This window comes from Artemia franciscana, chromosome 4, assembly GCF_032884065.1.
Source record: "Artemia franciscana chromosome 4, ASM3288406v1, whole genome shotgun sequence".
In the NCBI taxonomy this organism is placed as follows: domain Eukaryota; kingdom Metazoa; phylum Arthropoda; class Branchiopoda; order Anostraca; family Artemiidae; genus Artemia; species Artemia franciscana.
In genome coordinates, this window is record NC_088866.1 from 41,591,224 (window position 1) to 41,604,427 (window position 13,204).

The 13,204-nt window shown below is 35.6% G+C and overlaps 1 protein-coding gene across 2 annotated transcripts in view; it reads right to left on the reverse strand.

Moving 5' to 3' along the window:
- LOC136026445 (putative sodium-coupled neutral amino acid transporter 11) overlaps positions 1 to 13,204 on the reverse strand; it is a 68,867-nt gene that overhangs the window by 9,774 nt on the left and 45,889 nt on the right. For both annotated transcript variants that reach the window (XM_065703040.1, XM_065703039.1), the window contains exons 6-8: positions 11,651 to 11,721; positions 8,694 to 8,855; positions 3,429 to 3,691 (exon numbers count right to left, since the gene is read on the reverse strand). In XM_065703040.1, the coding sequence (XP_065559112.1) occupies positions 3,429 to 3,691; positions 8,694 to 8,855; positions 11,651 to 11,721 (496 nt within the window). The remainder of the gene's footprint in view (positions 1 to 3,428; positions 3,692 to 8,693; positions 8,856 to 11,650; positions 11,722 to 13,204) is intronic.

A 13,204-nucleotide genomic window follows, 5' to 3' on the forward strand; every position in this document is an offset into this window, starting at 1 on the left:
AAAAAAGTCAACTTTTGAACTAAGACAGATAGATTTTTTTTTCGACGGCAGTCGATAGCTTTTGATGAGCTGATCAAAGTATATGTCATCCATTTTTTTGTACAAAAATTCCTTCATGAGATATACCAGTTTGAAAGTTTAAAGGGGTTGACAACTTCAGTAGTAAGGTACACACTGAAACCAAAAATAGGCCGATACCAATTGTGAGACATATAGGGGAGTTATAAGCAACAGTCGGCTGTTAGCTCATAATCATCCTCGGCAATGAGGGGTTCGCAACTCTTACTAGTTGGTGTACCTATTTTTTGTTTCCGTTGTATTTGATGGTAAGACCAATTTGGTTCCAGTGGTAAGACATGTAGGGGACTTGTAAGTAATAATCGGCTGTAAGGCTACAATCATCTTTAGCAATGAGGAGTTTGCAACTTTTGCGAGTTGGTGTACCTAGTATGTATTTTAGCATCCTTACAGATTAACAACTTCAGCGTTTAGTCGCAGCGAGGAAACAAAACCAAAGTGTTGCTCTCGCAACACTTTACTCGGCGAAGCCGAGCAAAGGTTGCCGCAACACCTCACGTTGCCCATGCAACGTAGATCTAGTTTCTGTTCGTTTCAAGTTTTAATGTCGCTCCTTACTTTCCGTTAAAAAAAACTCGTTTTTTCCCTTTAATTTCTGAACGTTTTTGAATCAATGCATGTTTTGATTTTGGCTCTCCGCAGATGAATAATTGAAACGAAATTTGCATATTTATTTTTTTGACTAAATGGCTTTCTCATAGTTTTGATCGAACGAATTTGAGAAAAAAAGGAGCGGGGGAGGAGGCCTAGTTACCCCCCGGTTTTTTGGTTACTTAGAAAGGCAACTAGAACTTTTAATATTTTACGAATGTTTTTATTAGTAAAAGACATACGTGACTTATAAATTAGCTTACGTAACAAACTTCTGTATTCTCATGTTTTTATTACGTATACGAGGGGGTTCACCCCCTCACCAGTACCTCGCTCTTTACACTAAAGCTTAAATTTAATCCTAATTTCTTAAGAATGGCCCCTGAATCTCAAAAATCCGTAGAATAAATAGTTGAAATTACTAAATTACTTTAGCCTAAAGAGCGAGGTATTAGGAGGAGGTGAGCCCATCGTATGCGTAATAATTTCTGTTCGTTTTAAGTGGTTTTAATTCTGCTCCTTAATTTCAGTTGAAAAAATTGCGCTCCCTTCATGGAAATTTTCTTCCCCCATGACCAATTCCTCGATGGAAAGTTCCCCCAACATATCCCCTTCTTCTTAACCCCTCCCCCAACCAAAACATCTCCCTGAAAACGTCTGTACACTTCCCAATGACCATTACTATATGTAAGCACTGGTCAAAGTTTGTAACTTGTAGCCCTTCCCACGGGGACTGTGGGGGAGTAAGTCGTCCCCAAAGACATTTTTTAGAGTTTCGGTAACTATTGAGACGGGTCACTCCTTACTACAGTTTGTAACCACGAACTGTTTGATATACTACTGCAAAAGTTTTCATATCAGCTGGAGTTTCAGAGAAAATTTAGTAAAGATAGATCAATCTTTGTCAAAAATAAAAAAAAAACAGTTTTTTTAACTGAAAGTAAGGAGCGACATTAAAACTTAAAATGAACAGAAATTACTCCATGTATGAAAGGGGCTGTTCCCTCCTCAAGGCCCCGCTCTTTACGCTAAAGTTTGACTATTTCCCTCAATTCTACTTTATAAAACAGTAAACAACTTTAGCATAAAGAGCGGGGCGTTGAGGAGGGAACAGGCCCTTTCATACACAGAGTAAATTATGTTCACTTTAAGTTTTAATGTCGCTCCTTACTTTCAGTTAAAAAACTTGATTTCTTTTATTTAATTTCTGAGCGTTTTTGAATTAATGCCTGTTTGATTTTGGCTCTCCGCAAATGAATAATTAAAACAAAATTTTGCGTATTAATTATTTTTTTTTGGCTAAATGGCTTTAACTTAGTTTTGATCAGACGATTTTGAAAAAAAGGTTGGGGGAGGAGGCCTAGTTGCCCTCCAATTTTTCGGTTACTTAAAAAGGCAACTAGAATTTTTAATTTTTAACGAACGTTTTTATTAGTAAGAAATATACGCAACCTACAAATTAACTTACATAACAAACTTCTATATTTGTATATTTTTATTATGTATATTAGGGGGCTTTCCCCCTCGTTAATACCTCACTCTTTACACTGAAGCTTTAATGTTGTCCCAATTCTTTAAGAATGACCCCTGAATCACAAAGGCTGGAGAATAAATAGTTTAAATTACTAAAAATACTTTAGCGTAAAGAGCGAAGTATTTACGAGGAGATGAGCCCCCCCCCCTATGCGTAATAATCTCTTTTCGTTTTAAGTTTTAATGCTGGTTCTTACTTTCAGTTGAAAAAATCTCTTTAATTTTTATTTTTTCATTTTTTTTAAATAATGCTAGAAAACCCCGAGCTCCCTTCATGGAATTTCTCTTCTCCCATGAAAAATTCCTCCAAGGGAAGATCCTCCGATGTAGTTCCCTCACCTCAACCCCCCCATCCAAAACATCCCCCTGAAAAGGTCTGTACTCTTCCCAATATCCGTTATTGTCTTTAAACACTGGTCAAAGTTTGTAACTTGCAGCCCCTCCCTCAGGGACTGTGTGGGAGTAAGTCAGCCCCTCAAAATTTTGATCCGTTGACTTAGAGAAAAAATGAGCGTGGGAGGGGGCCTAGGTGCCTTCCAATTTTTTTGGTAACTGAAAAAAGGCACTAGAACTCTCAATTTCCGTTAGAATGAGCCCTCTCTCAACCTTATAGGACCACTTGGATGATACGATCACCCCTGGAAAAAAAAACAAATAAACACGCACCCGTGATCGGTCTTCTGGCAAAAAATACTAAGTTCCGCATTTTTGTAGATAGGAGCTTGAAACTTCTACAGTAGGGTTCTCTGATACGCTAAATTTGATGGTGTGATTTCTTATCACTTTTAGGGGGTGTTTTCCCCTATTTTCCAAAACAAGGGAAATTTTTTCAGGCTCTAACTTTTGACGGGTAAGACTAAATTTGATGAAACTTATATATTTAAAATCAGCATAAAAATCCAATTCTTTTGATGTATCAAATAGTATCAAAATTTTTATTTTTTAGAGTTTCGTTTACTTTTGAGCCAGGTCGCTCCTTACAGTTCGTTACCACGAACTGTTTGATCTATATAATCTGGAGATACTAAACTTACTGAATCTTTCTTTTTGGAAGATTTTTTATGTTTGTTTAGATAATTTTATAACTTAGCCTTATCTCCTCCACAATTGATCCTTTCTCTAACGAAACCGAAACTATTATATTGTTATCATTTTCTTCTTGAAAATGTTCATCCATTTCCGATAGAAATTAAAATAGCACTAAAAATAAAAATAAAAAATCTTACGTTTATTTCTAACGAAACACCTAAACAGTCAGTGGCAAATGAAATAAAACAAGCTGCTGCTACCAGGAGTACAGTTGAAAGCATTTGTCGTACTCTGTTCCGCTGCCTAGTTGACTCTTGGGAAAGTAAGCAAAATGTAATTTCTATCACATCTCTGGCCACAAAACATTCAATTGGATATGTAAGAAGGATAGTAATGCAAAAAGCTATACGAGCAGCATTTACCAGGTGGTCATTCGAGCAGTAGTTTTCGAGAAGATTCCCTAAGAAAAAATAAATAAAATAATCCATAGACTAAACACCACTCAAGAAAAGAAAAATCTGTTTATCCATACTATATTCTATTATGGAGAATAGTTCTAAGCTTTGATGAGTTACAAACAAACAATTTCAGGCAACATGATCATTACGGAGATTTTATAATTGAAATTGCTGTTTTTATTCTTGAAAATTATTTATATATTTATTTTGTATGCATTTGAAATAACATTCCAGATAAATCATCACAGGCTATTTTGTAGGGCCTATAAGATTCTGTATTGAAATTTAAAGGGGTATAAAAGTCTCTCAGCAGCAGCTGCACCTGTCGCGGCAGCAAGTGGGAAGGATTTTGTCTAAACAGCAAAAAATTGTGTCAGGGTTTAGGATTAGCAAATTTAAAATTTTTGTACTTCTAATTTTCTTTCTATGAAATTTTCTAGAAGAAATTTTATTTCTTCTAATTTTCAAAAATATTGAGGTATTAATGATGGAAAAAAGTGTGACATCTTAGTGTTGTTGCTCTAACTTCCAATAATCATAGCCAATAACCTTTGTCCCAACTTTTGGCGGGTCCTTCAAATATAGAAACAACCGCAAGAACGGGAGAACTTATAAACCTAACTACCAAGAATGGGCCTGGTTCTATTTGCCATAGTTTAAAAATGTGTATTTTATTTGAATCTCTGTATGCAATATTCAGGCTGTGTCTTTTGTAAAAGTTTCCACATTTACTTGCCAAATTCTGGGTGAGACAAAAAATTTGGATTCACGGTGTGAGGCAAAGGAGATATTTTGCAAGATTTTCCGGTTTATAAGCAGAGGCGTCGTTTAAGGGAGCAAGAAGATAGCTGCCCTCCCATTAATTTAGAAAAAACTATAGTTTAATGAGTAGCTTTAAAACTATTGCTTGTTTTAAGTGTCAAATTCACTCGTTACTTCGAGCAGTTAGATTTTTTTCAATTAATACATGCTCTTTTCTAACATAAAAAAACGAGAAAAACAGGGGCCCATTACGCTTCATAAATGTTCCACGTTGATATTTTCCAACTATACTCCCTTTGAAGCATCATCAACAAATAAGAAGGCGAGTATAGTTAGTGGTAAAATTGCAAAAATGCTCAATGCTTTGTGTTTCACCGTGTTTGCACATGTCAAATTTTTTTCCCTGATATCTAAGGTGCTTTTACTTCCTAAAATTTTATCAGTTCCAGATTAGATTTTCTTATTTTAAAACTTTAAAAGGGGAAATTAATACACCCTCTGCGTCTGAAAAAGGGATCATTGAAGAATAGGAAGGGAGATATATGGTGAATACAATTTCCTGAATGAAAAAGAAAATAAGACTCAGGACATGTCGACCAACTTTTCACTCTTAGATTAATTACTGAGAAGAGCCCGGGTCATGAAACCCCTTTAGTCTACAGTTTTATAGATAATGAGCCAGCGATTGAATCAGCTAATAAAAGAGATTGTGTAGGTTCAATTGTTGTATGGTATACCAGATGAATAATACGAGAACAACGTTGCCGCGGTTGAGGTAGGAAGTGAGGTTGGTTTCATTTCAAATCAGGGGTTAAGTAGGGTTGCTTTCTATCCCCATTTATGTGGATTATTTTGATGGACTTTGTCCTAAGGAACATAGCAAAGGCAGTGGGAGAACACAGAATCAATAAGAGAAGCAAGACTCTCCTACGCTTAGATTATATTGTGAATCTGAGCATTCTAAAAAAAGTTAGCAAAATGAATTAATTTTTGGAGTTTGAGAGTTCAGGCTACAAGAATAATGTTAAGAAGATTCATGTTCTCAGGACTTAATGTTAGAAGTTATGTTCGAATACTGATAGTCAAGTATTGTACTGGCATGTTAATAATTTGTGAGGAAGTAGTTATTCCGGACTTGTCCCAGTTAAAGATAGGAAAGGGGCCAAAATTAGTGATAAGGAAAGAGTTAATGATAGATAAGCAGGATATTTTGAGAATGTGCTAAACCGAGATAGAGCTGAAAGAAAAAATATAGAAGATAATGAAAAAGTTTCTGATAGCTTGAATAGAAAAGAAGATTTGTTTTGCGAAGAAGAAGTAGTGACAGTACTAACGGGATTAAAAAATAATGAGGCACCAGGTGCTGATGCTGTGGTAAATGCGCTTCTTAACTGTGGTGGCTTTGATGTATAGAACAAGTTACTGAAGATTATGTATATGCTTTTTGAAAAAGAGGAGGTACCAAGCAATTTCGGGATTACCCTAATTAAATAACTGTATAAGAAAGGCAATAAGAGTGAGTGTGGTAATTATCGAGGCATTAGCCTGGTCACTGTAGGCAGAAAATTACCAATTAATATGGTACTTTTAGACTGAGATATTCTTTAGACTGAGTGATAAGAGAAAAAATAGTGCAGCTTTAGAAAGGGTAGAGGATATATCGAACAAATTTTAACTCTTAGGTTAATAATTGAGAGGTAACTGAGCTATCAAACAACTTTGGTCCTCAGTTTTATAGATTAAGAGCAAGCGTTGGATTCTGTTGCCAGAAGAGAGCTTTAATAAAAGTCTTATCCTTGTATGGTATATCTGATAAATGCAAAAGTGCGGCCACAGTGCGGTTAAAGTGATAAGTGCTATGTACAAGAACAACACAGCTACGGTTAAAGTAGGAAGTGGGGTTAGCAGCTGGTTTCATATTAAATCACGATTTAATCAGGGTCGTGTTCTATCCCCCCTTATTTGCATCATTTTGATGGACTTTGTCGTAACGAGCATAGGAAAGGCAATGGGAAATCACGAAACCATATAGGGAGGAAAAACTTTCCTTGACTTATACTATGCTGATGATTGAAGAATCTTAAATGAAAATGTGAACAAAATTAATGATATTTTAGAGTTTTTGCAAGTTCAGGGTGCTAGAGTAGGTTTTAAAATTAATTTTAAGAAGACCAAGTTGCTAAGGCTACGAATAAGTGAAGATGAAAAGGTGACAGTTGGTAACGAAAAAATTGAACAGGTGGACAGCTTTACCTGACTTAACTAAGTAGTATTATTAATAAAGACGATGGAAACAGTGAAGAAAATAAAATTGGAATAGCCAGGGCGCAGGGTGTTTTTGCTACAGTTGAAAAAAGTTTGGAAGAATAAGAAGATAGGTCTTCAAACCAAGATTAATGCTGAGAGCCTTCAAATATGGTTCTGAAGCTTGGGCGATATGAAAAACAGATGAAAATTTGCTAGATGTTTTCCACAGAGGTTGCCTATGGATTGCTATGGTTACCTGGCTGACTGATCCTATTTCAAAGAGTAGGATTTACAAAAAGTGTGGTCAGTCCTGCTTTTTAAGGCTATGATGAGAGAAAGGTTGATTTGGCTTGGGCACGTTCTGTGGATGAACGACGACAGATTGCCGAAGATTGTTCTTTTCGACCAGCCGTCAAGGGCTAACCGGAAAGTAGATCGTCCGCGGTGGAAGGATGTTATAAAGAAAGATTTAAGAAAAATGGGAACATCCTGGGATGGAGTAAAGAGGGAGGCTTTAAATAGATTGGGATGGAGGAGGAGCTTGTATAGCTGTGTTGGCCTTAAGAGGCTTGGTGGTGGGGTGAGTTGTCTGTAGTAGAATCATTAGTATTCCCTGCTTCAAAGTAATAGGCAAACTCAAACAAAGCGTAGGCATAGTCTTAACGTCTTAACTAGTCTTAGACATAGTGCCTTAAACGTTACAAACTACCACCCTCAGTTGATAGCCTGGCTGACCGCACTCTTAAACAATATTGAACTCAAAATATCCACCAGGATGGTCTATTGCTTTGAATTCAAGGAGCAACTGCAAAAGTTGTAAATTGCGGTTAAGGTAGGAAATGAGGTTAGCAGCTGGATTCATATTAAATCGGGAGTTAAGCAGAGTTTTGTTCTATCCATCTTTATATGATCATTTTGATGGACTTTGTCTTATAGAACACAGGAAAGGCAAGGAGAGGCCATGGAATGAAACTGGGTGGAAAAACTCTCCTGGGCCTAGATTATACTGATGGCCTACGTATCCTAGATGGAAGTGTGGTAAAATAAATGAACTCTTAAGAGATATTGTTAGCTCAGGGTGCTAGAATAGTTTTGAGAATTAATGTTAAAAAGACTAAGTCTCTGAGGCTAGAAATAAGTAAATTAAAAGTAAAGAAAGTGGGAGCAGTGAAGATGTTAAAAGTAGAATATCCAAGGCTAAGGTTTTTTTTTTCACCGTTATAAAAACGCTTGGAAGTATTGCTGTATTATATATTTTATTATATATTATATATTTTATTATATATTTGTATTATATATATTGTATGTATGTAAACGCTTCCGTATGCAGTATTGCATACGGAGTGTTGTCGGTACCCGGCTGACTAACTGTATTTAAAACAGTAGGCTGTACGAAAAGTGTGGTTCAATCCCGCTTTCTAGGGCTATAATGAGAGAAAGGTTGAGATTCCTAGGGCACGTTCTGTGGATGAAGGATGACAGATTGCCGAAGATTGTTCTTTCTGGCCAACCGTCTAGAGATAAACGAAAAGCAAGTCGTCCTCGGTTGTGGTGGGTGGATGTCATAATTTTTTTTTTTTTAAAGGAAATGGGAAACTCCTGGAGGGGTAGGGAAGCTTTGAATAGATTGGGATGGAGGAGGAGCGTCCGAAACTATGTTGGCCTCAGGCAGCTTGGTCATGAAGTGAGTTGTTGTTAGTTAGTTAATTAGTTGTAAAATATTAACAGTCCGTATCGAGACAAAGAGAAAGAAAGGGAGATAAATGGCCTCAACTGAAAACCCATAAGTTCTAACAAAAATATTTAGGAGAAAAAAGTTACAGGGTATCAAATTTGGAAATTTGAAAGAAAGACAAATGGGAACCTTGATAACACCATGTAGTTTCTTTAGGATGGCTTCCTCTTTGTTCGTCATAAAAGCTGGCACTTTTGCTTGCATTAAATAAAAAGAATAAAATATAAACCTCTGAATTATTTGCAATAGCAGCATCATACCTTGTGAAAGAGAAAAAAATGTGAGGTAGCCACCAATGCCAAAGAGTGAGTGAATAAGGGTAGAAACTATAACTGAAGCGTGAGTTACTTTGTTCCAACGAGCAGGAGTAGGATCTTGAAGAGAGCCAACCAGCAAAAATGTGCTGTGATGACACATAAATGCTGAAACAGAAGGATATAACGTTTAAAATAAACTATGAAATCTTAATATTAATGCAATCAATGATGTCAATTTACAAAAATGTAGAGTTTTTGCAATGGAAATGCCAAAAACAGGATTTTTAAATGGATCATAAAAAGTGTTTTGAAAAATTTGAGGAGCGTGTAGCGGGTAAGGAGAGACACCAAAATTTTATCATATGTTTATGCGGACAAAAAAAAGAAAAAAGAAAAAAAATGAGCTTAACTGTTAAGAACTAGGAACTGAAAAGCAAGGTAATCACCTGCCCCCCCCCTTATTGATGATAACTGTGTGCCCATAAATTTTGTTCTTTAATGTTAATTGGGATTTAACTTGGTCTTTTAGGGAATCTTGGACTTAGTCTTTTACTTGATCTTAGTTGGTATTAAATAAATAAAAAAAGAAGTTTTTTTTTAACTCCAAGTAAGGAGTGACATTAAAACTTAAAACGAACAGAAATTATCCCGTATATGAAAGGGGTTACCCCTTTGCAACGCCTCACTTTTACGCTAACGTTTGACTCTTCGTCACAATTCTACTTTTTCAACCAATAAAAAAAAACTTTAGCGTAAAGAGCAAGGCGTTGCAGAGGGATAACCCCTTTCATATACGGAATAATTTCTGTTCGCTTTAAGTTTTAATTTCTCTCATTGCTTGCAGTTAAAAAAACTTGTTTTTTAAATTTAATTTCTGAACGTTTTTGAATTAATGGATGTGTTTATTTTGGCTCACCGCACATGAATAATTAAAACGAAATTTGCATATTATTATTTTTTTGGCTAAATATCTTTCTCATAGTTTTTATTGAACGATTTTGATAAATAAAAGGGTTGGGGAGAAGGCCTAGTTGCCCTCCAGTTTTTGGTTACTTAAAACCGCAACTTGATTTTTTATTTTTAGCGAACCTTTCTGTTAGTAATAAACATGCGTACCTTACGAATTAACTTACGTAACAAAATTCTATATTTGTGCATTTTTGTTACGTATATGAGGCAGTTTGCCCCTTCGTCAATACCTAGCTCTTTACACTAAAGCTTGAATTTTATCCCAAATCCTTAAGAATGACCCCTGAACCACAAAGACCGTAGAATAAATAGTTGAAATTACTAAAAATACTTTAGCGTAAAGAACAAGGTATTGTGGAAGAGACAAACTCCCTTATATACGTGATATCTTATGCTCGTTTTAAATTTTAATGCTACTCATTACTTCCAGGTGAAAATATTTTTTTTTTATTTATTCTCTCATTGTTTTTTTTTTTTTAATAATACTAGAAAATCCTGCGCCCCCTTCATGGAATTTCTCTTCCCTCATGATAAGTTCCTCCATGAAAAGATCCTCCCACGTAACCCTCTTCCTCCGACCCCCTTCAACGTGAAAAAGTCCCCCCGAAAACGTCTGTACACGTCCCAATAACCATTACTATATGTAAACAATGGTCAAAGTTTGTTACTTGCAATACCTCTTCGGGGACTGCGGGGGATTAAGTCGTCCCAAAAGACATAATTATTAAGTGTTTCGACTATGCTGAACAAAATGGCAATCTCAAAATTTTGATCCAGTGACTTTGGGAAAAAAGAGTGTGGGAGGAGGCCTAGGTGCCCTCCAATTTGTTTGGTCACTTAAAAACGACACTACAACTTTTAATTATTTAGAATCAGCGTAAAAATGCAACTCTTTTGATGTAACTATTGGTATCCAAATTCCAATTTCTTAGGGTTTCGGTTACTATTGAGCCGGGTTGCTCCTTACTACAGTTCGTTACCACGAACTGTTTGATTTAACCTGTCACGTAGATGCATCGCCATTCACTTAGTATTAGAAACCAATATTTTCTATATTTGACTGTCAATCAAAAATCGTAAGAAAAGGTGGAAACATTGAGATGGCATTGAGGTAGCTCTGATATTTTTCTTAGGGCATTAGAAACCAGTTTTTTTGGGTGAAAGTGGAATAAAGAAGGTGAGAATCGTCTCTGTTTCCGCTCCCCTCACCTTGCCTTAGGGATAACACTTTATGCACTTTACTGGAAGCCCAAACGGAATTTATCCCTCTACTCGTAGGTTGGAAAAATAATTAAGTAACTATAAGGAAATGTTTCGTCAGTCATTAATCATCCGTAGGAAACAAAATTGAGGAGTGTCTGCTCGAAGGTAATTTTGATGGATTGGAGTTCCCCCCCCCCCCAAGAAAAAATCGAGGTTTAAGCTATCTTACTGAAATTATCCTTTCAAATCTTAGAATATGTGAAGAGTCAACAGGCCTTTTAAAGATCCACCCAGCCAATTGAGGGTCAAAACCTCTTTGATGACATTCCTTTTAAAAAAAAAAGTAAGAGAAAGAAAATGAAAAGAGGGGAGAAAAAGAAAATTAAACAGTATTTTTAATGAGACAATAAAATTAACCTTAAAAACTAAGAATTCGAACCTGGCATCATGTTCCAAGAAAAAAAAGACCCCAACCCCCGAAACTGTACATAGGAAGAGGGGCGGTAAGTAAAAGTAAAAAAGCATGGACTACCAAAAATTATATAGAGCCAAATGTTTAGTTAAGGAATTTGTTTTTACTAAATTTCTTATTCTAAAATTTTTTAGCTTAAATACAATTGTTTGTTTAATTTAGTACATTAATATATTTTTTAAACAACAACTTTAAAGGCTTTACTCCTTTGTTAGGCAAAATATTTTAATTGCTCTTATGCAGGTTTGATTATATATATATATATTTTTTGTAATATATAATATAGTAAAAATAGATAAGTTGAATTTTTTTTTACCAAATGTCATTATTCCTGCTGCTTCTGTTATGCTTCTTCCAAAGAGGGTCCATTCAGTGTAGCTTTCTGGTCTTAAAAATAGAAAAATAAATTTAAACAGTGCTGAAGCTAACATTTAACTGGTTTCCCAAATGGTGAATCACAGGGAAGCTTACATGATACAAGAAAAGTTACCAACAAAAAATTAGGAGGAGAGCTTTGAATAGATTAGACTGGAGAACGGGTGTGCCTACCTTTTTTGGCCTCTGGTGGCTTGGTGCTGCGGTGAGTTGTTAGTAGTAGTTTACCCCCCCCCCCCCCGTTAAAAAATTCCATGGATTCGGCACTGCGTGCCGACGTCTTGGAACTTTAGGCGTCTTAATTTAGGCGCCCTTAAACTTTAGGCGTCCTATATATTCGCATTTATCGGCACACTCAACGATTTTAGTGGCATGCTCCTTATATCCCCCTCCTCCGAATTCATAACAAAACTTCACCCTTGAGTAAGAGCCAAACTTGGCAGATTTTAGGTTGTTTGCTAGAGCTTTGAAGTTTCACATCCCATGATTTTTCTGACTGTTACACTTTTCGTTACAATTTCTAAGCGTTGTAACCTAAAGTAAACTTTTGGTCTTAAGATTGTTTCACAAAGAGTTATTTTTATCTTTGGGTGATTCCCGCTCAAAAAGAGTGCAAGTCAAAAATAGCTGCGTGCACATCCTATTTCACTGTTCTGATCACTCTTATGCCATTTGGAAATAATTATAAGTTATCCTATGACCATTAAACATATTACCGTTCATTTTTTCAAATATATTTAAATTAAAAGTTAGAGGTCTTCCTACTAAAAGGAACCTCCAGATTTTGAGTTAGATGCTAGAAATATGCAAGGGTATGTAATTTTGATCGCGTGTACCTTTAACTATCTATAGTTACTGAATAAAATGTTAGGTAAAGTTTTGTCTCTAATTTATACAAACGTTTTGACTGAAATATTAGAAACATTAATAGCTTGTAAAAATGCTCCAGAGCCCTTCAATAACTACACAGAATTCCATAAATTATAATCAAAGTAATAAACCAAATTCTTTATTGTATTTTAAGTTCCAGAGTAGACATTGAAAAGGTTTGCTGTGGTCGTTGCTTCTCCATTTACTATCTAATATTTACTGTATACACACTTTTCTATATCCAAGCAGAGTGGTTTTGCCAAACAGTTATTGATTTCTTTTATTAAATCTTAATTTCAACTTTCCGATTTTTGCTATTTAATTGGCTTGAATATAATTCTCCTTAAAAGGTTGGAAATGCTGTAAAGACGACTGGAGAACTGGGGCGAGGCAGGGCAGAGATAACAAAGATCATACCAGCTAGCTGTTCTATCCTTTGCACTTAAATATTTTAATTTGAAGTTTTTTTTCTAGAATTTTTTCTATCAACATTTCGTAAAAGAGTGCAAAAAGAGTAATTTTAGCCGAAAATTCGCAAAAAGTAGTATTTTCCCCGTCTTTTGAGGGAAACCGTGCTATGGTGTACAAGAGTGCAAAAAACGCAGAAGATTACAAGTTGGCAGTC